The sequence below is a fragment of the Rhipicephalus microplus genome, chromosome 2 (assembly GCF_043290135.1).
Source record: "Rhipicephalus microplus isolate Deutch F79 chromosome 2, USDA_Rmic, whole genome shotgun sequence".
NCBI classification, from domain to species: Eukaryota; Metazoa; Arthropoda; class Arachnida; order Ixodida; family Ixodidae; genus Rhipicephalus; species Rhipicephalus microplus.
Genome location: NC_134701.1, coordinates 281329998 through 281352119, shown reverse-complemented (window position 1 = coordinate 281352119; position 22122 = coordinate 281329998). Strand labels below are relative to the sequence as shown.

Below are 22122 nucleotides of genomic sequence, written 5' to 3'. Positions count from 1 at the left end.
TTCATGCATGAAAGCCACAGCACTTGTATTCACAATCACTCAGAAAGCCCCCGCGGAGTAGTCTGAAGCAGGCTTTTGCTTGTACTTCTTTGCGGCTGCCTGGAACGCCGCTGAAGGTGCACGTTTCCTCTCCGAGCCGACGGCACGGCGATAGTCTTTCTCAACCGCCCGCTGGTTACCTGTGCATGTTTGATCTAGCTGCAGTTCACGCAAAGGAAGGGAACTAGATTTCTTGTTCCCTAAGTTGAAACGCATAACAGTATCTGCCATGGCAGTCTGAACGCCAAACAGTGACACGTTCTTGTCCTTCGGTGAGAGGCTCCATATGACCGAATGCAAGACCTCATTCGCATTCTGCGTCTTCCCTCTGGTGTATCTCTGCAGGAGCTTCTTGTCGGATAAGCGTTCATAAACAGGACGTAGTGCATTGCTCACAGCCTCTGGCAAATTGTACTTGCTTATTGGGGTGGGCTCATTCCTTGCCATGGCTGCATTGTGCTTGCACCAAGACTCGGAACCGTGTGGACAAAAGCTGTTGTTTGATTTCTCGTCAGTGGATGTCGTATGATGATACGTAGCCCATACAGCCGTGTGCATCTCATCCACATTCTCAGAATGAGATTTCAAAGCCCAGCCGTAATAATTCGTCAATTTTGTGATGAGGTCACCCGTAAGGCGGCCCTTGCCACTGATGCGCTCACTGCTGTCCCCTTGTGCTGCTGCATGAGGTTCCGAAGTGCAGTCCCCACGCGCTTCTGCACTTGGTTCGAGCAGTCTTCTTTTTAAACATTTATGAAGCCGTACACCTTAGCTTCTTTGACGGCACTGTACGACCGGCTGTCACCATCACAAAACATGGTGGTGTACCTGAGGCCATGAAGCGAAAGGGAGTGCTGAAATAAAATCATTGCTGCCTCTACTTTCATTTGGCCAGCCTTGCATGAGGTATTTTTCTGGCATGAATGTTTGTCTTTCCATTCAGAGTATTCTGGGTTCTCAGGTTTCGGGCCACATTCACAGCCGAGGCAAAAATTAGAAAGCACAGCATTGTCTAGCACATAACCTGAAAATACTTCCATCACTGTAGCCATTCCAATGTGAGAGGTGTGTCCTCTTGTGTGCCAGCTTCCATCAAAAGACTGCAATATTTCCGGGGTTGCTGAAATAGAGGTCCTTGTAGAGGCACTTTACCATTTGGGGTCAGCAGGCTCAGGCCTGCTGACCCCAAATCGTGACTTTCGCACAGTGTTTCTACTGATAAGCGTCAGAAATTGTGGCAGAAAGCTGGAGCCAACGTTTATAGAACCTGTTCAGTTTGATAAATTAGCGGTGGCTGGAAGTAACACTGCTGTTGCGACAGGTTTCAGCCATTCCAGCAACGTGCGCCAGATAGTGTGTGTGTTTGGCTGCACTTGCGCTGTGTTTGTGTGTTGCAGTACACAGACTGAACAGATTTTGCGTGCTGTTGTGTTCTATATTGGCCATGAGGGCCTCCACTGGAGGAGCCAGCGCTGCGATCGTTTCGACGTCAGATAGGACGCTCTTGCTTGACCAGTCTTGCTGTGGCTCACCTCGCTGCATACTTATTGTGGAATGCGACATTCAGGTGAAATTTCAGTGCGCCACGTTCAATTGTCTGCGTGAGAAGCTTTCTTTGCCAGCTGGAAATATTATAACCGAATAAACAGCACTAGGCTGCGTGCAAGCAGCTTCATCTTGTTGGTCTATACGGTTTGATGCCTCATTGCTATATGTATTAGACAGATCCTGCTGAAAGTTTTCACCATTCCCCTCAATGTATAGAAATGCGCAACATTTAATTGGTAATGCCGTGAATGGGGAAAAGGGGCCAACGAAGCTCCATAGACAAATCTGATACTATCACTGCGCTGTCACACCTGACCGAACTGCTCGCGCATGTTGGGGCACGGAATTTGTGCCTGCAGGCTCCGAAAGAGGCAGCTGTTGTGAAGTATTAACCCAAAGCATAAGCGGCATACTTTGTTCGAGGTTGAAGCTCTCTAGCTCACTTGGTGCCTTTCTGCAACTTGTGCAGATGAGCCAGCGAAAAAATCTGGTACTGACTGGGCTGAATCACTATGGAAGTGTGTAGCGACACATGCATGACGTAGTCATGCGCTTGCGAGGGTTGATTTATGCGAATGTGCTGTGCCACAGTCTAATTTGCTTGTCAAAGGTAAGCGATGTTTGTTAGTTTTCTTGACGATTCTTCAGCACTTGGCACAAGCTATAATGGGTAATGCAAAGGATGTGAGCAGATCCCGCTGCACGACTGTCACGGCTCCAACGAAACTCTGATTTGTGGGGTTTAACGTCCCAAAACCACGCTATGATTATCAGAGACGCCGTAGTGGAGGGCTTCCAACGAAACTCTGCCGTTATGTATTTTCAAAGGACCTACCAGAACCTTTGGAGTCTTCCCCATTAGCTGAAAAAATTGTTGCTTAGACAATGAACAACACTAATGCCTGTTGCACTGAGCTTGAGAGCCGCAGCATCCGCCGATCACTGGGTGTCTCTTATAATTTTCGCAACATAGAATGCGCTTTCAGAGATTTTTGCTAATTAAAGCGTCACGATTACCTAGCAAGAAAAACTAGTCATTGTCGTTGTTGCGTTTTTAAGCAATTCAATATTAGTGCGGATAACACCTGCATGCACATTGTGCACTCGCGCTTTGTCTGCTATGAGGAGCCTGTTGCTGCGTTGGCGCCACCTAGACAGGAAGCAAGTTTTGCGCTGCTTTCAGTGTATGGCAGAGGCGAAGAGTTTGGCAGCCGTACAGGTTCTATAATGTTGGCTGTAACTACATAAAAACATGAACAAGCTTAGTGTGAAAGTCTGGCTGGGCAGGGCACAGTAGATCTTGTGGTGTGCCTGAGCCGTAGCTCAGAGTTCTGGGTCAGGCACGTGTTTGAGGTGGCAGGGTCAGACTGTGACGGCAGGCTTGTTGATATATTGTTAAGACCGTTCTATGCGAGTTGCTTATATGTATTCTTGGTAATTTATCTGAAACATGTGTGTGGTACAACTACTAAAGAAGTTTTATCTAAAGAATTTGTTACGCCACTTTGATTGATAGCTGCCATAGGATTCAATGTATTGGGAACACCGCTGTTACGTCACAACTGCGGGACCATTTCCGTATGATACGTTAACAAATGCACTCCTAGCTGGCCAAGCAACCATGAATGAAAGTGGGTAGGTTCACTTTTCACACAGCTTGGCCTGGCTATATCATATTAGCCTCGTGGTAAAGTGAGCAATGCGCATAACATATTTCGGTGACGGCAAGCTAAAGCGCAGCCTTCAGGAGTCTTGTTATAAATATGGGATTTATGATCTAAATGGTTTTAAACTTGTTGAAAGTAAAGCAATTACATCATGAAGTGAAAGTGCAAATAAGGCCTTTGAAATCTGCATATGGTTTTCACTGTCACATATGTATGGACTCGTTATTTTTAATTCAGTGGAGTAAAGCAATTACATCATGAAGTGAAAGTGCAAATAAGGCCTTTGAAATCTGCGTATGGTTTTCACTGTCACATATGTATGGACTCGTTATTTTTAATTCAGTGGAGTTCGTGTAATTCGCGGTTGGACTTGTTATGCTGGTCATGTTGCGTGTGCTCAGTTCCATCATTCTTACAGCTGTGGTTGTCAAAAGAATGGCATACATCGATTACATTTTTGTGGATGACACCGTTGTTCACTCTGTGGTTCTATTCTTTGGTTAGAGACGGCTGAGTGCACCAGTGCGTGCACCAGTGACAAAGTTTGGTAGTCATTGGAGCGGGCGTAATTTTCTTCAATGATTGGTTATGAGGATACCTTCACATGAGCGAGGCAACTGTCTACAAGCTATGGGTGTCTGACATTGTCAACAGTGCTAAATTATCACTTCGAGACGTTGACGCATCTGGTGACAGTCTTCCGAAGCTTTCGCCAAAAGTGACCACTTGCCAGGTGTCCGCCATGCTTCAGCTGCTTGAAAAACTTCTTGGGCTTCTTGGTCATGAGTGAAATAAGCACAGAAGGCTGGATTGCAGGGGTTTTTCAAGTGTATGTATTGAAATAAGGTTCTATGCCACCTAATTTTTTTAGTTTTTCCTGTTTCTCAGCTCTTGTGTTGACTAGCTTTTGCGTTTACCGTAAAAGCCTATGTATAGCCCGAGGTTTTGCTTCAAGATTTTAGGGTGCGAAATTTCGGCCCCGTACTATATGCAGGTCCCAAGAATTTTCGGCCGAAATTCAGTTTTGGTTTTGTCATAGCACGGTGCTGTCATCATCAGATGTTCGGGACCTTTTGTGCTAGGTGCTAGGTAGTGTCAGTGGCAGTAGCATGCGTTAGTCTTACAGACCCATGCATGCAACAGCGGTCAGTGGCCTTTGCTTCAACTTGGTGCTCATATCGACGGCTACAATTTCGCTCCCGTGATTTTGCTTCATGTCAGCACCGTGTAGGCAGTACTCGGCTGCTTTTAAAAGGAAATTTATCGCTGCTGCCGAAACCATTGGCTGGCAGCTGTGCTGTGCAGCGGCATTTCTGAGTCGACGAGCAGAGCAGAGTATTTGCGGTTGGTGAAAGCAGAAAGGCACCCTCTTTGCTTGCAGCGGCCAGCAAAGAAGTTTCCGCGGACCAAAAAGTGGAGCATCTCTTCACGTGGAACAAGAACTAGCAGACTTTGTGCGGGAGCAGCGAGCTGCACATCTCGCTGTTAACATCGACTGCTACAAGCAAAGGCACGGGAGTTTGCCAGAGACGAAGGCATTCAGCCGGAGGATTTTAAAGCGAGCTAGCGTAGGGTGTCTCTCTTCATGCGCCACGCTGAACTCTCCCTAGGTCGGCGTACATCAATCTCGCAGAAGCTACCAAAGGGCTACGAAGAGGACCTTGTGAAGTTTAAAAAGTATGTAATTGCGTTGCGAAAGGCTGTCCTCTTTCATCTGGGCCAGATCCGCAATGGGTATCAAATGCCGGTCTACCTGGATATGCCCTCAGCGCTGACGGTGCATCAGAAGGCTTCAGGCAAGTTATCGTGCGATCTACTGAGAACAAAAAAAAAATAAAAAAGGCGGGTGACTAATGTTGTCCTGCATTGCAGATGGTTGCAAGCTACCTCCCTGCATAGTGTTCAACCGAAAGACGCTGCCAAAAGGGGAGGAGTTTCTAAAAAAATGTTGTCTGCTGCCAGGACAAGAGGTGGATGGACAAATCGTTAGTGCTTGATTGGATTACCGCAATTACTCGAATCGAATGCGCACCTTTTTTCCGGTTAAGTGAGTTCATAAATCGCATGCGCGTTAGAAAATCGAGTACGAACAAAAAAAATTACGGTCAATCTATTGCCATCGGCAAATCCCAAATGGCCGCCCCCTACGTGCGTCGGCATGACGCGTCGGCCATTTCTGCCTATGTGTTTCCCATGTGCGGCACTTCGTACGTGTGCTGAGGAGTTCGTCATCTAATAGTGCATTAGCATCGACGGCGTGGAAGGGCCGACTCCAAAAACTCGAGTGCACCACGATGCCGCTTTTAAAAGAAAAGTCATTGCGTGTGTAGAAACGGACGGAAATGGGCCGCATCGCGGTCGTTTGGAGTTCTCGAAACGTGCGTGCCGGACTGGCGGAAACAAAAGCAGAAGATTGTCGACAGCAAAGCTTATTGCAAAGGCGTCAGTGGACCACAGCAGGGTCGGTTTCCGCAAATTGAAGAGCTGCTCGGCGAGTATGTGCTTGAGCAGCGAGCGGCACAGCGGCCCGTGACGACAGAAGTGCTCCAAGTGCGGGCTATGCAGTTAGCCTTAGAATATAAAAAGGGTTAATGCGGAGCCAGTTTAAAGCGAGCAGGTGCTGGCTAACTAACTTTATGAAGAGGAAAAGCTTTTCCCTTCGAAGGCGAACGGGCATATGCGAAAGTTTTTGCTGAGTACGATGAAAACCTTCACAGTTTTCAGAGGTTCGTCCTTAACTTGCGACGCAACAACGGCTACCTGCTTGGGCAAATCAGGAATGCCGATCAGACGCCTCTTTACTTCGACATGCCTGGCACCACAACCGTCGAGAAGAATGGGGCGAAGCAAGTTCGCGTGCTGACATCGGTTCACGGTAAAACTACAGTGACGGCAATGCTCTGTTACACGTCACATGGGCACAAGCTTCGCCCGTACCTCATATTTAAATGGAATACGCTCCCGAAAGGAGTCGTTTTTTCGAGGGGTGTGATCGTGCGGGCCAGCGAGAAAAATGGGTGCGCGTTGCAATCGATGTCTTACGTTTTTTTTTTTTTTCGCAATGGAAATCGGGTGTGCATTACAATTGAGGGGGCGGTAGAATCGAGTAAATACGGTAAGTCCATATGGTGTCGATGGCCCGGAGCACTGCTGGGGCTCCCTTCAATGCTTGTGCTTGATGAGTTTTGGTGTTACCTGACAGACTCGATAAAGCGATTGCCGCACTGAGCTGGGATGACATCACAGCTGCAGCCGCTTGATGTGTGCCTTAATAAGCCATTGAAAGACCCATCTTGAAATGTTTGTGCACGCAGACGGGGACACAGAATAGAATATAATGGGGCACAATTTCTAACCACTGGATTGTTTTTCGAAATAATTCACTTAGTACTCCTCAGATCTGTGCCATTTGGTTACCAAAAAAACATTTGGACTCCGCACATATCACAACTTACGATCACAGGCCCACTGAACACCAGACAGAAGCGAAATTTCTTTTGCTAGTAAGGCAACCGAAGGCTGGCTAACACGCATCTTTCAGCTTGTCACTGAAATGAGCTTCCATTATTTCTCTTGAAATTCTATATCAATGCCAATATTCCAAGGTAGTATTGTTACAACAAGGAGAACATGCACACTCGTTGCAATGCATTGCTAAATGCACCCGTTTGTGTTCTCTTCTGTGTCCCTGTGTGCCTGCGCAAACATTTCAAGATGGATTTGTTTCAATTAGGCCAAATCGCAATTTTGCTTACATTAAGGACCATGTCAAGCACCTGTATGTGGAGAGGATGAAGTCCGGAGAAGCAGAAGTGACCCCTGCCGGACAGCTGCAACGGGCCTCGCCAGCGATGCTGGGCTTGTGGAGTCATGGCTTGCGCCTGTATTCCCGAGGTGCTAGTTTGCCGCACGTTAAAAAAATGCTCAATCTCGGAAGGTGCTTGATGGCGCTGCAAATGATGTGCCGTGGGAGAACATTTCAGACAAGGGAGCTTCGAAAGAGTGTGTCTGACGGCGATGATAAATGAAGTGTGTCGATAAATACATTTTTCTGTTTTACTCGGGCTATATTCAGGTGACAGGGTGTCTACCAACCTGGAAAACCTGGAAAAGTCAGGGAATTTGAACACGCCTGGAAAAGTCAGGGAAAAGTCAGGGAATTTCTGAAAAATCCCGCCAGGTCATGGAAACTGACTGTAGTCTTTCAGATCGCCACGAAAATATTCATTAGCAATAATCAAAGCTTTAAAAATCGCTCCTTAAACCACACAGAACAGCTAAGCAGAAGCATAGTTAAAAAAAAGCAGTGCATAGCTGGCACTTCTACTTTCGGAGTACAACGTTACTCACGCGCATAAAATTGTGCATGTTTGTCTTGGCCGCGATCTCGGCTCGGCTTGGGCGTTTTCTGGTTAGGCTGGAAGTGCCATCAGTAGAGGGCAAGGTGCACAGAATATGCGAGTCGTAATTATTTTTTAACTGAAATGTGTAGTTTACAGGTGCGTAAATTGGACTGGGATACAAAAACAGTAGTAGAGCAAATATGGTAATCCAGATCGGATCCAATCCAATCCAATCCACATATCAAGATGCCTGGGCTGCAGCCATATTGCCATTCTTCTTGTGATGCCGTGACCATGCAGTGAGTTGCTATGCCTCTTGCGAAGAAGTGTTCGTTTAACCCTGATTGGGTGAACGCGGAAATATCCGAGCACGCCTCGTGGATTAGAGCAGTGCCGAACGATACAAGTAAGGCTCACTGTGCAGCATGCCAGAAGACTTTCTCGCTTAGCAATATGGGCATCGCTGCTGTCTCCAGTCACGCTGTGAGCAAGAAACACCTAACTGCTGTGAGCATTGTGCAAAGTGCTTCCCAGACAAACATCCGCGCGTTTTTCGGTGCTGGACCCAACTTGCCGTGTTCCATGACTGCTACGACTACGAGTGAATGTGTATCGACTGTGTCAAGCACGAGTGCTGAAAGCGTGCCTGCTAAACCGGTGGCCGTCGCGCCTGACGGGAAGGCATCCTTAAATGGGTTTCTGGTCAAAAAATGTGTCACGAAAGCAGAAGTTGTTTGGTGTTTGAGCACTATAGCGACCCATGGATCGTTTCATTCAGCAGCAGCGTCAGCGGCGCTTTTTCCCATCATGTTCCCCACGTGCGACGTCGCGAAGAAGTTGCAACTTGGTAAGGACAAAGTTGGCTATACAATTTGTTACGGTATAGCCCCGTACTTCCGAAACAGGCTGCTATCAAAGCTGCATAGTGTCCCACATGTGGTCGTGGCTTTTGACGAGTCCCTGAACAAAATTGCTCAGAAAGAGCAAATGGACGTTTTGATCAGGTTTTGGGACCCAGCTGACGACGTTGTTAAAACCCGCTACCTGACGTCCTGTTTTTTAGGACACACTCGCGCAGAAGATTTAGCTGCCGCTTTCAAAAAGGCCACTGAGAACATTGAGCCGGCAAAAATACTTCAACTTTCGATGGATGGTCCAAACGTCAATTTGAAGTTGTTGAAGTCGTTGAAGCAAGAGTTTTCTGCGTCTGATGGAAATCAGAATATTGTGGACATTGGAAGCTGCGGACTGCACGTTGTGAGTGGTGCATTTAAAACAGGCCACAATGTGACAAAGTGGAACACAGTAGTGTTTCTTAGAAGCTTGTACAATTTGTTCAAAAACGTCCCTGCACGCCGAGTCGACTATGTCAATTTCATAGGGAGCATACTGTTTCCGCTAAAGTTTTGCCCAGTGCGCTGGCTTTAAAATGGCAAGGCTCTTGCTAGGGCACTGCAAGTCCTCCCAAATGTGGTCAAATATGTTGAGCATGTCAAGAAAGAAAAGAAACTTCCAGCGTGTGGCAGCTATGCTCATGTCGAGACGGCTGTGAAAGACGAGATGCTGCCAGTAAAGCTGGCCTTTATGCTTTCAGTTTCAGAAGAATTGGAGCCATTTTTGGCTGAGTTTCAGACAGAAAAGCCGATGCTACCTTTTCTTGCAACAGCACTGGACGGCCTGTTGCGGTCACTGCTGGGACGAATCGTGCTAAAGGAAAAGCTGGATGCTGCAGGCACATTTTCAAAACTGATAAAAATTGATCTGGAGAACCCAAACAACATCATTGGTATAGCTGCCTTTGACATAGGCCTTGCCGCCAAAAGTGAGTTGCGAAAGATCACTAAACCATCTCACACTGCGGTGGTAAGTGTCAAAAAAGAATGCATCTTATTTATTAAGGCCTGTTCAGCAAAGATAATCGAAAGATCACCTCTGAAATACAAGCTGACAAGGGGGGCCAGTTGCTTAAACCCAGCAGTTTGTGCCGCTTCTGTGGAAGCTGGCCAGAAGCAGCTAAACATTGCACTTGAAGTACTTATAGAGCATGGGCGCCTTACAGGCCTACAAGGAGAGAGAGCAAGTAGATCATATGTACAAGTGTGCTCGAACAGCACTGCACAAGTGCGTTTGCGAAAATTTTATCGTGCAAGAGAGCGCTTGGAGAAGCTGTAAGTGGAACTCTGTGCAAGTTCTCATGAAGAGCTACTGCTGTTTGTGAAGATTGTGCTGTGCCTTTCACATGGAAATTCTTCCGTGGAGCGGGGATTTTCAGTGAACAAGGAATGTCTTGTGGAAAATATGAAGGAGGAGTCACTTGTAGCACACAGGTTAGTGTACGATGAGGTGTCTGCAGCAGGTGGTGTTGCAGAAGTTGACGTAACAGACAAGATGATAGACATGGTTCGAAGTTCCAACATCAAATGGAAGGAAGACCTGGAGAGGAAAAAGAAGGAACGGTTGGACGTATTGGATGCTGAAAGGAAAAAGAAGAGGACTGCGGCTCTTGTGAAAGAGCTTGAATCAAAGAAGCAAAAACTGATGGAAGACGCACAGCTTCAGGTCTCCATGCTGCAGCAAGAGATTGAATCCTTGAAACAGTGAAGGCATTGCCGATGCAAGTAAACAAGCTTTTCTGTTTGTCGAGGGACAATTATTGTGTCTTTGAATATTTTATTTATTGTAAAAAATGCTTTCAGACAAGGGAATGCCATAAAGCAGCATGGTTTCCATTTTATATGAGCGCCTCATAATTTCTTTTTACCGCTCAGGAGTTTGTTTTCCAGTGCGCAGTTTCTTCCAAGCAGACGTACCGGTCATGGAATTTGCTTGAAATGGTCATGGAAAACCTGGAAAAGTCAGGAAATTTGGAAAAATGTAATTGGTAGACACCCTGGGTGAAAACATTTTTTCTCGCGTTTGCTATCCCCAAATTACACCCTGGACTATATATGGGTCTAAGCTATATACGGGCTTTTATGGTATTGTTTATCGTCCCCCGATAAACATATCAGTGAGGGTCTGCTGTAATAGTTAACTTATGATACAGTAGTCTTGGTGATACAAACTCTGCTGTGATACGAATTTGGGAAATTCTCCTGCGCTAGTTGGTCTAGGAGTCGTGATAGTTGGCGGTCATGATGTGGGAATGTTTACTGCATGTGTTTCAGCTCAACCTTAATCTGTGCCGAATATGCTTTCAAGTAGGCTTCCCTGTTGGTAGTTGAACTAGATGTACATTCTCTTCCACAGTCTCACTACCTCTAAGACTTGTCTCATTTGAGACTGGCAGCTGTAAATGCTGGAAGGTACGTTCTCTCATTAGTACCCATCAAAGGTAATGGTGGTTACAATTGAGGAGCGATTGAGGTGTCCCCAGCTATTTATGATATAGCCTGTTGAATGAACTTTGCTATATTTGTTGTTGCTTTTTTTTTTGACTGGGCAGTGGCCCTAATGTGATAGTTTTCATGAATGTGAACATCAATAGCTTAGCAGATTTGTGTTTTAAGAACTTGCTTAGCTGTTTTACTTTGTTACTAATAAGCTATAAAGTGCCTGTACAGTCGGGGCCTATCTAGCCCCTGCATTCATTTAAGGATAGACGTGGCAAAGGCAGTTAGCAGAAATAGCTGTTACTGTACCTTCTGTACGAAGGCATAAACTTTTGTATGAGATGATCTAAAATGGTAACATTCTCACTTGCAGGAAAGGAGCAAGGCAGCCTACTCGAAACTACAATACAGCTAGGAAACTAACAACAGCCCAAGGTAGCGCCAAGCAAAAGTGATGGCTGCCAACCATGATCGAAAGAATGATGACTGCTACTTTTACTTTTACTCGACGTGCACCAAGGTGAGCCATTTTTGTAATGCCCACATTTTCTCTGAAGGCAATAGGTCTTCCACCTACCATTGTTTTACAGTGTAAGCCATTATGACCTCGCTACAATAATGGTTCTTCTTTAGTGGTGTCTGCTGCTGCTTGTATCCGTAGCTGCTAAATTTTACAGCGACAGGAATAAAGGCATCTTGGTTTCTTACCAGAATTGAACCCAAGGAGGCAGCATGCTAGTCATGAACCATGCTATTGACTTTAGTGCATGCTGCTCCACAAGGAGGCCCTTTTAGAGTTGTCTTCTAGCACAAGGAGAGACTCATTCAGGGGCATAGCAGTTTTGTAGTGTCATACTGTGTTGTCAGCATCATGCCATATTAAGGGAAGACGCGGCTCTTGGGACGCGAAAATTTGCCTGAAAATCGAATTTTTTTAGAACTGTCATTTTTGTATTCTTTCTACTGTCGGGCACCTGTGTGCAAGTTTTCGTTTCAAAATCCCACGCATTAGCGGCATAACAGTTAGCCAAAGATGCATTAGCGCGCCCCCAGCCCTTTCAATTTTGAACAAATAGCACTGATTTCGGCTGCCTGTAACTCTTGAATGGCCCGCTTCAACGCGGCCATTTTGGTGTCATTGAAAAGCTCTTGTGTTTGGCTTTCTTTATTGCTCGGTCCGGCAACACTCAGCTTGCCACCTTATCAAATGAAAATGAACAAACAGTCACACGAAGAATGGAAAGCAGAACGAAATGTGCTCACGTTTCTCACGGACAAATGATGCACGAAACGTACTCACAGGTACACTTAAACATGAATAAGTTCAGTTGTTACTTTGCTGTGTCTAAAAAGCACACCCTTTTTGCAAATGGAGACTGTGTAACAAGTGCAGTGACCTTTGTGTGCCCGGTAAATACAACAGAATCGTTCCAGTAAAAGCCCAAGGCGCACGCTTGAGTGTCCACTTCCCCTCTCCGTGGGGCAAACGTGTGGGAGATGAGGGAGAGAGTGGGCCGTCGCATTGTGACGATCTGGCGAAGCACGCTCATTGCGCCATCTCACTGGTAACGCTGAAAATACGATAGTTCCCCTAAGACGCCCATCGCCAGCGATAAGTGGTAGATACTATAAATAGCTTGCCGCCCTTCGTGGCTCAGTGGCTAACGGCTTGCCCTCACAATTCAGAAGTCGTACGTTTGATTGCACGTGCCAGTCTTTTTCTAGCTTTCTTGCGTTTTCATACATATAATAGTACGTATACGGTAAATGGCAGCGACGCCGGCGGCAAAATCTAGCTGAGCGTGTTTATATATTTGCTATCACAACAAAAAAAGTAGGCATAAATAGTTGTCATTGGCGACATCAGATCATGTGGCTAATATGCCGTCTGATTGGCTTGGGCGCTGCATTTGAAAACCTGGCTAGTTGGGGCGCCATTTTGGCTTAGGTTACAACCATACTATGAACATGTCTGGAGGAATGGTTGAAGGCGAGCCTCTTGGCACGACATTGCTTCGGCACCCGATAACTGCAATGGACGTGATTGGGGTCCGCTCCACAAAGGCACGGTGTCGCGCTGCTCTGCAAGTGGTAAACAAGTGACTCGTAGCGCTGGGGCATCCAACATCATAGGTGCAGGTGATAGTGGGCCGCAAGATAAAAGCATGCCATGGCGCGGCTTCACAAGCGATCAGCAAGCTACCTGCTACAATGCATCCGACAGCGATTCACCGGATAACGACGGCATTCTTCGCGTTAGCTCTAGCTGTGTGCGAGTTGACGTTGAAGTTGTGGCAATGTTCTGCTTGGTGCTGCATAAATTCGTTACCAAATTTAGGTGTCAGTGTTGCCAGATTGCTGCCATATTTGGCTGGTAAATTTGCTCTTGTAGCCGTTCCTTTCCCGTGAGAGCTCTGTGTCGTCCGCAGTGCATTTTCGTGAGTGCCTGTGCGACGTAGGCTGTTTTAATAAACAGAACGAAACTACAACGCGCGTTGCAGAAGTAGGTGCATGTGCGCAGCTGTACAAATAATAGGTCGGACTCTATCGTGTCTGAGAATTAGGGAATCAACACGCGACGACGTTTTTGAGTACACGCTCAAGGAGAACGGAATTTGTGCGCCGCATTTCACTTCATTGGACTCGTGTCACCAAAGCACTAAATATTTGTGTGTACCTAGTCGACTATACAGAGCAACGAATTTTATTGCTGAGTGCGCTGCTCTGCAATTAAGAGATCGGACTAGATCGTTTCTTAAAGTTAGGGAATCGACGCGCAAAAACGCGTATGAGTACATGCTCAAGAGGAAGTGAATTTGTGTGCTGTGTTTCAATGCATGGGACTCGTGTCGCCGAAGCACGGAATATTTCCGTAGCTGTACGTACCTTGTTGACTGCGTGCAACGACGCGTTTTCTGGGGAGTCTGAGTTGAGTCGCAGGAGGCGATGCGTTCCCTATTCTGAACGTGTCGGATCGTGTCTCAGAGGTAAAGAGTCTACACAACACAACTGATAGTGCCGCGTCGACCACGCATGACGATGGGAACGCTACGGTGCTTCCGCTCTTTGTGTCAGCGCAATACATATAGTTCAGACTCTCGTACTAATGAGGATTAAAACTATCTTGAAATAATTTCGCCGGCACAGGGGGACACCGAATAGACGCACAAACTGGCGCACTCTAACAGCTGTTTTTTTTAAACATTCAAGTAATAACCCTGAGATCTGTGCAATATGGTCACAAAAGACATTTGAACTGCACACATGGCACAACTTATAATCGCATGCTCACAGAACAGCAGACAAGAGCGAAATTGCTTTCTCTAGCAAGGCAATAGCAAGGCAACCTATGGGTAGATTACACTTTTCTTCCAGCTTGTCAATATCATAGGCTCCCATTAATTCTCTTGAAGTTCGGTTTCAATGCCCATTAGTACCAAGGATGGATGAACGAGTTGCGCTTAGCTCCAGCAGTGGTGATAAAGCAGCCTGCCTGGCCTATTCCGTGCTTTGGCGACACGAGTCAGATATATTGAAAAGCGGCGCACAAATTCAGCTCCCCTTTAGTGTGTACTCAAAACGCGTTGATTCCTTAATTCTGAAACATGATCGAGTCTGACCTCTTAATTGCACAGCTGCACACATACCCCAACTTCTGCAACGCTTGTTGCACTTTCATTTCGTTTATTAAAATGGCCGACGTTGCATAGGCACTCGAGAAAGGCACAGCTACAGGAGTAAATTTATCTGCCCGATCTGGTGACAGATTTATGCGATGCCAAACAGAACTTCGAAATTGTCACAAGCAGCGACATAGACCAAGTGAGTGCTCGTGCGCAGGTCATGGTTGATAGAATTGAGTCGACACCGGAAACAGTGCGAAAGACTGCAGTTTTCACCGATGCACGCAACACGTCATCGGCCTCTGGCGCGGACACTGCAGCTTTGTATTTTATCGTCGACGTGGAGATCTTGAATGGGCTGCTTGCTGCTTCCCTACGGTGCGAAGTATGTGGCGGGTGTGCGAAAGTAGTCACAGGTGACCGCGACTACGACCTCGCTAAGAAACTGATAGTGAAGTGCGACTGTTGTGGTGAAATGACGATGGCATGTAACTTAGCAGAATCAATGGTGAAAAGTCATGAAATGCATTTGAGATAAACATTTGATCCACGCATGCAATGCTCTGTAGTGGGATCGGCCATACAGTCGTGAACAATATTTTCGTGTCGATAGGTCTTTTGTGGCGGGGTCTCTTCAATAAAACATTTCAATGGCAATTTTTTCTTTTTTTACCTGTTTCACCTTGGTGGCATTTCTGATGGTTTTATATTAGAGCAACATCTCAGGTTCTACTCAACTAGTCTTAATTTTTTTTTTTTTTGGAAAGGGGATGAATTTGCAAGTGCAGTAGGACCAATATATAATTTGATGTCATTAAAAACATTCACAAAAATAAATTTTTTATATCTATTATTGGGTTTTTACAAGTAAATTTTGAAATGCTCTAATTTTATGCAAGATTGTTGCAAAAAATTTATTCTTGTCCATTTGAACCCATATATTATCCCCAATCACTCTACTCTTCAAGAGATTTCCATAATTATTTCTAACTTGTCTTGAACTTTTATGTCTCATTTTCTCAAAACAGCATTTTACATCGTGGTGTAGCTTTGGAGTGACATATATCTCTGGTCGTAGTTATCCTATTGCAGCAATTTTTGTTAGAAAAAGGGACTGCAATAGGCTTAAAATTTGAACATGTTTACGAAAAGTTTTCTCCAGGTTGCTACTTAAGCCTCTTTGCATGTTGTAGCTTTGGCCTAAATCAGTCCAGAACACTCATTCTTGTAGCATTGCAAGCTCTTACCATACATCATTTTCATATGATGATAGTGTCTTTGATCGCTACCAGCATTCAAGAGAAAACTCTCCAATTAGCCGAAGCAAGAAAACACAAATTTCTCAGTATTTTGAAAAGTACTTGTTGCACATAAAAGTTATTGTTTGAAATCGGCATGTCCAAGTACACAAAGGATGGAAGTTTGATCAGAATTCACCCATAAATAAAACAGAATTTCTAAGTATGGTATCCCCCTTAAGTACGCTGGCCAGGTGGTGTGTGTACTTTCGTAGTCTTACGCTGATATGAGATGTGCGGTGCACTCCCCCTCCCCTTTTTTTACTGCACTGCTTGCGCTGCTGCAAATTTGGAGCATTTCACTGCAATTTGTAGAATGCTCCTAAAGGAGCAGAGCTCATACCTTCGTGCGTGTTCACAATCCTGATATGTTGAACTTCACATATTTCTGTTTCTAGGCTGTACACATGTTATTGAGCAGATCTGTGGCAGCAGTGGCGATAACAGCTCTTTGTGCCTGAAGCTTCTGCATAATTGCTGTTGGAATTATTAGGAGCCCTTTAACGATAATCCCTCATAGAACTTGTGCGGACAGTATGGCAGTGCAATTAATGTCTAAGAAGTGTATATGTGCAGTTGAAGAAACAGTACTGTTACTTTTTTGGTTTCATGGAAAGATGATGAACAGCATTTTGTCTTTTAGGGGGATGACTGTCCCTTCCGGCACTGCGAAGCAGCTCTGGGCACAGAAACTGTGTGCCCAGCCTGGAAGGAAGGCAACTGCATGAAGAAGTCGTGCAAGTTCAGGCACATGGAGAGCAGGGTAAGAATGATAGTTCGATGCACTGTTGTAGCAATAGTCTGTGGGGTCTGAGAAATCATCGCTGTGTAACACAAGGACACAGCCACGTGGTCAGCAAACCCACAGGTTCACCTCACAAGAGCCTCTTCGCTGCTTTTACATCTCGATAAATATGCTAGCCAAGTGTAATGCACCACTATTGACATGCTACATAACCCACAGAAATTGCCTATACAACACACCAACATATTAGACGCAAGGTACCGCAAAGGCGGCGCAGCGGACATCAGACACTCTACAAGGAATTCACGGGAAATAACCTGAAGTGCCACGCAGCACCCGCCCATCAATGTGCGCTGGTTCGCGTGCACCGGCCTGACCTCTCTACTGCTAGGTGGACCTTCTAAAACCATCACTCTAACCCTAACCCACACAAGCACAGCACCACTTCTTGCTCAGTGATTGTTAAAGGGACACAAAAGTCAAATAACAATTTACGTCAGAGTGAACGCTCAATGCATGACGTCTAAAATGACAATATCAACAGCAGTGCCCTACTTAACGAGAAATTAAGGTAAATGCACGAGAACACATGCACTTTACGTAGAGAATTCGAAAAGTGATCCCGATGATGTGAAAGTTACTGCCTACAAATAATCGCTAATAATCAATCTAGCTGCACTAAATATAGAACCTTCCGTGCATCATGAGACGTCATAAATGCTTGTTTGTTTGTTTGTTTGTTTGATTCATGTAAAAAAGAACTGCTGGATGTGACTATGGAGATTGGCACGAGTGGTCTAAAAGTTAAATTTTCGCCTGGTTACACTGGACAGGTCGTGCCATCTAGCAGGGCCCAGTTGAACCAAGTACGCCTGCCATCTTGCAGGCTATGACAGGAAATTGTTCAATAACCGTTGTTGCTGCTGTGGCCCTCGCTACTTGCTGTTTCTACTTGCTCTCGCTGTTTCTATGTTTCAACATCGACTAAGTAGAAGTTGAAACCTAACTGCGGCTAATCCACGAGATGCGCATGTACCATGAGGTGCAAATCACATTTCAGGCAGTGATAACACCCAGACAAGTCGCATACAACTAAATATGAGATGCAGGGGGATCAAACGGGGAAAGAAAAGGCAAAAAAAAAAAAATGTTCTAAAAATCCCATTTGCAGTTTTTGTAGTCATTTTTCTATCTGGGGGTGAGACAGCTGCACATACTGCACATTTTTGATAAGTTTCAGTTTTCTTGCGCCAAGCTGCTCTAAAACAGCCTTAAAAGCAAGAATTTTGATGCCAGCCTCAGCTTCAGTGGGGAAAAAAAGCTGAAATATACTGAAGTGAAAGTTTCAAAAGATTTTTAATCCATATTAAGAATGATTCATCCAAGGGTGGTTGAGCTTGCTGTGTACAGGATGGTTCAAGTGACCTGTCTAAAAGAAGTCTGCTGAAATTGTGTCATGCTATTGCTTAAGTTGTACTTTACGAGTGTTGAGTGTTTTCATATCTCTCTGCTGTTGTTTGGACTTGCAGAAGAACAGGTCACAAATCCCGTGTTACTGGGAGAACCAGCCATCTGGATGTCGCAAGCCCCACTGCGTTTTCCTGCACAGCCGGCCCCGTGCTGCCATCCCAGATGTGCTAGGCGCCCAGAGGGCACCCGGCCGTAAGTGGCAATAATTTTTGGCGCTTTGACCGTTAATCTATTAGTTCAGACAGTTGAGGAAGCCTCCTTTTGAAAGAGGACAGTATTGAGGAGGTTTGTGCAAATAGTGAATTTTAGGCTTAGGCATATTTCTCATGACACATGTGATCTGCACAATGTTGTTTAAAAAATTTGAAACGAGGCCTGTGTAAATATTCTCTATTTTCCTTTAAAGAAGGTGAGAACTTTGAAAAGTAGCAGGATCTGCCTTTTAGGAAAATGCAAATTACAATCTGCAAAATAAGTTATGCTTTAAAATTTACTATATTTCGAGCATATTAAGCTTGTATAACAACATTTTAATTTTTAGAAGTGATGAATCAATGTGAGCGTAATATGTTCATTTGACTTTGAGGTGGAGCGTTGCTGCAGTCAGATTTCTCCTAGGTAGGCGTTTTCACGGCTAAGCGGTCACTTACTGCTCTGCAACCACCTCTACAGCTGGATACGTGTGAACTAATGTATATTCAGACAGGCGCTTTCATGACTTAACACGCCTTCACTGCAATGAAAACACTACAGAGGTTATATGCGGGCTAATCTGCATCTATTTGTTCATCTCGAATACATCGAAATTTTTTATTATTTAAATTCGAATCGGAAACGAATTCAAATACTGTAATACTAATTTGAATATTTACGGGGCGATCATTTATCAGTCTGCAGCAACAAGTGTCCTGCAAATGCTTGACCCTGTCCACCATTTGGGCATCTGCCTTTCTACGGGTGCTTTTCGCACCAGCCCCGTAGAAAGTTGTACGTTGAGTCAAATGAGTGGTCGCTTCATCTGCAGAGACCTTACATGTCCTTTTGTATGTTTCCTTAAGATAAAAGCAGACAAGAAGCACTCCTCATACTACACAAATAATGATTTGTCGAGCTAAAAAATGTCTCTAAAAAATGTCAAAGACCTGTCTGCCCCCTTAATTTGTCTCTCAAACGAAAGCTCAGGGATTACTGGCAGAGCAAGTGACATAGACACACACAAAACGAACTACATGTTATTGAGCCACACCTTGGTCATTGGCCGCCAGTATCGAAATCATGTCGTACAGAGGTAAACTAATAAGGTTCATGATAGGACACATATACATAACACACTCATATCATTTGTCTGCTGGCGATCCACCCTTGTGTGACAATGTGGTGAAGCACTAACAGTTCTTCGCATCTTAATCCAGTGTGAACAATTAGGCACTCAAAGAAAACACTTTCCATTACCCTATCGCCACCATATACCATTACACACTGCAATGTTCGTCGGTAGGGAACCACTTTTCACTCATAAATCTGTGCTAGCTTTTTAAAGAAATATCTGATTCTATCATGTAATATATGCAGGCATTGCGTATCGCGACTTCTCAAGAGAGGTTGCTGCTGCGGTAGATACATTGAAAAGCACTTGTCTCATGGCCCTTGGACACAAGGGCGCTGATAAAGCACTTGTGCTAGTGCTCAATATCTTCACACGTGGTTTTATTATCAGAAGGTTTTGCCACCCATTTCTATACAAGTCATTGTCATTATTTTATTACTTATATGTTTTACCCACTTTAGCGCGATAATTTTAGGCCCTTATACAGCCACCCAACAATTCAATGTTCACATCTCGTCTTATGACCTGGAGCTCTTTGGCCTTGAAATGGCCTTTGCGCCACAAAACACCACACATCATCATCGTTTCAATATTCCAATGTCTTGAATATTCACTCACAAGCCTAGTGTCGTATTTACTCGCGTAAGTCTTGCACTTGCTCAGCCGTGGTGGTATAGTGGCCAAGGTACTCGGCTGCTGACCCACAGGTCGCGGAATTCTGAGATGAGAGTAGAGTTCCTCGATGGTTGTCTGTCATACAACGGCCTTGTTCTTTTGATTGCCGTTGCAGTGATCCTGCCGGTGCCTGCTGCGCCTGTGGTAGCCCCAGAAGCAGCTACCCTGGTGGTGGCCCCTGGGGCCAAGCAGCCTGACCTGACTGCCACCCTTCCCCAAGCCATTGAACCGGTGGTCGTCAACTTTGATGAAGGTCAGTAGCCTGCTTCTTCTGTCAGCTCTGATAGCTCTGATAGGACTCGGTCACATTCAGATTCTGCCGGCTGAAACGTGGATATGTTTGCTACAGAAATAAGCAGTGAAAATTCAGTATGAAATGGCAAGCGATATACAGCAAAACCTCGTTAATTTGAACTTTGTTATTTTGAAATCCCACTTAATTAGAAGGATTTCCACTGTACCGTATTTTGCAATGTAAGTTCGAATGGATAATTTGAAGTGGCAACTGGCACCAGTCCGGTTAATTAGAAAACATTGGGTGCCATGTGCCAGTTCTAGATCCCGATTTTGCTCGTATCCGCGGAACGACGGCTATTAATAGCCACGAGGCAATGCAACCTAGTGATACTAACGAATGGCAGCTGAAGCACCCCAGTCTCGCTAGTTGCAGCGCAAAAAAAGAAAGAAAAAAATTTGGCCCCGTATCTGCAATTAATCTGCAAATGTCATCAAAAGACGATAGTCTTGCGGGTGGAGAGAGTTAACAAAACATTTATTTAATGTTCTGCTCAAGAAAATCGGTGAATGGTATTCTGGAGGCGCTGCGTTAGTGACTCGAGCGTGCAGCGGAGGCGAACGAGCGCATCAAGTCACGTCACACGTGAAACATGACCGCCATGTGGCAGTTTTTTTTTTTTTTTCAAAAACAGAGCGCGTGACTCTGAGACGGGCGTGCGTGCCCGCCTCAGAAATGATGAGGTGTAGAACGCAAGGTGACAAGTAGGTGCCACCACAGTCTCGTTTTAGCAAAGCATTGGAAACACTCGCCTTTCCGTGCAAGCGTTGGATGGTCAGTGCCACGTGATAAGCGCTACGATCGTTAAAATTACTTATGAAAGCCTTTTTTAGTAAAAGGCGCAAATGAAGAATATATACGTGTTGTTATGGTGCCCCAGACACGTGCAATAATTACTTTTTAATCGACAATTGCACAAGTATGAATGCTGAATCTTGAGCAACATAGGTGGCGCTGAGTACCCTATGCTGTTAAGAGTGCACAAACAGACAAATGTACAGACAGACAGACCAAAGTTTTTGCGTCGAAGGTCCCCAAGAAAGACTACCGTCTTTAATGAAACCCGTCTCGTGGTCAACCAAAAGGTGCCCCTGCGGAAAATGAGCCGTGCTTCACTGCAGCACAGCGGTGAGGCGCGGCAGCTCATTACATGCTTCTCGCAACGTCAGCGAGTCATGGTTCACCCATTCTTTCTGGGATGGTAAAGAAATTAATAAAGAACAGTTTTGTGGTAATGCAAACCTCTGATTGCCGGTCGCTCCAGCCATTTGCGTCTTTGCACTGCTGGCGGAGTTCTTGCCAGCAACACCTACTTCGAAAACTTAGTTTGTAAGTTTCAAAAATAGTTTTTTTCTAGCCAAAAAACATTGTTAGCTTCGTCATGCTGGCCATTATTAAATTCATAATTATAATAGAAAGAATTTGCGAATCGTTGCATCATGACGTGCTGACGGAGCGACGAGCAGGCGACATGCTCCCCGCATGTCACTGCTGTGTTGCAGTGAAGATGTCTTGTCCTCTGCAGGCACACATTTTACTCAATCACGACCGCGTTTTTTTTTTTTTTTTTGGTGGCAGAAGCGAGGTTCACCATTCCTCCGTGTTCACAGCAAAATAAAGACCAGGTATTGCTGGAAAACGCAATCTCTGGAGCCTCAAGCTAGCCGGCATAGCAAACGATGAGCACTGATTACTTTGAATGGTTCTAAGTTCCTTGCATCCCATTTTTTCTATGTTCTGTTAATTCGAAAACCCGCTTA

At 45.2% G+C, this 22122-nt stretch overlaps 1 protein-coding gene across 7 annotated transcripts in view; it reads left to right on the top strand.

Annotated features, from left to right (window-relative positions):
• LOC119179832 (uncharacterized) overlaps positions 1 to 22122 on the top strand; it is a 92523-nt gene that overhangs the window by 11789 nt on the left and 58612 nt on the right. For all 7 annotated transcript variants that reach the window (XM_075882131.1, XM_075882128.1, XM_075882129.1 and 4 more), the window contains exons 3-6: positions 11303 to 11449; positions 16494 to 16613; positions 18125 to 18257; positions 20183 to 20320. In XM_075882131.1, coding sequence (XP_075738246.1) covers positions 11384 to 11449; positions 16494 to 16613; positions 18125 to 18257; positions 20183 to 20320 — 457 coding nt within the window. In that variant the 5' untranslated portion in view covers positions 11303 to 11383. The remainder of the gene's footprint in view (positions 1 to 11302; positions 11450 to 16493; positions 16614 to 18124; positions 18258 to 20182; positions 20321 to 22122) is intronic.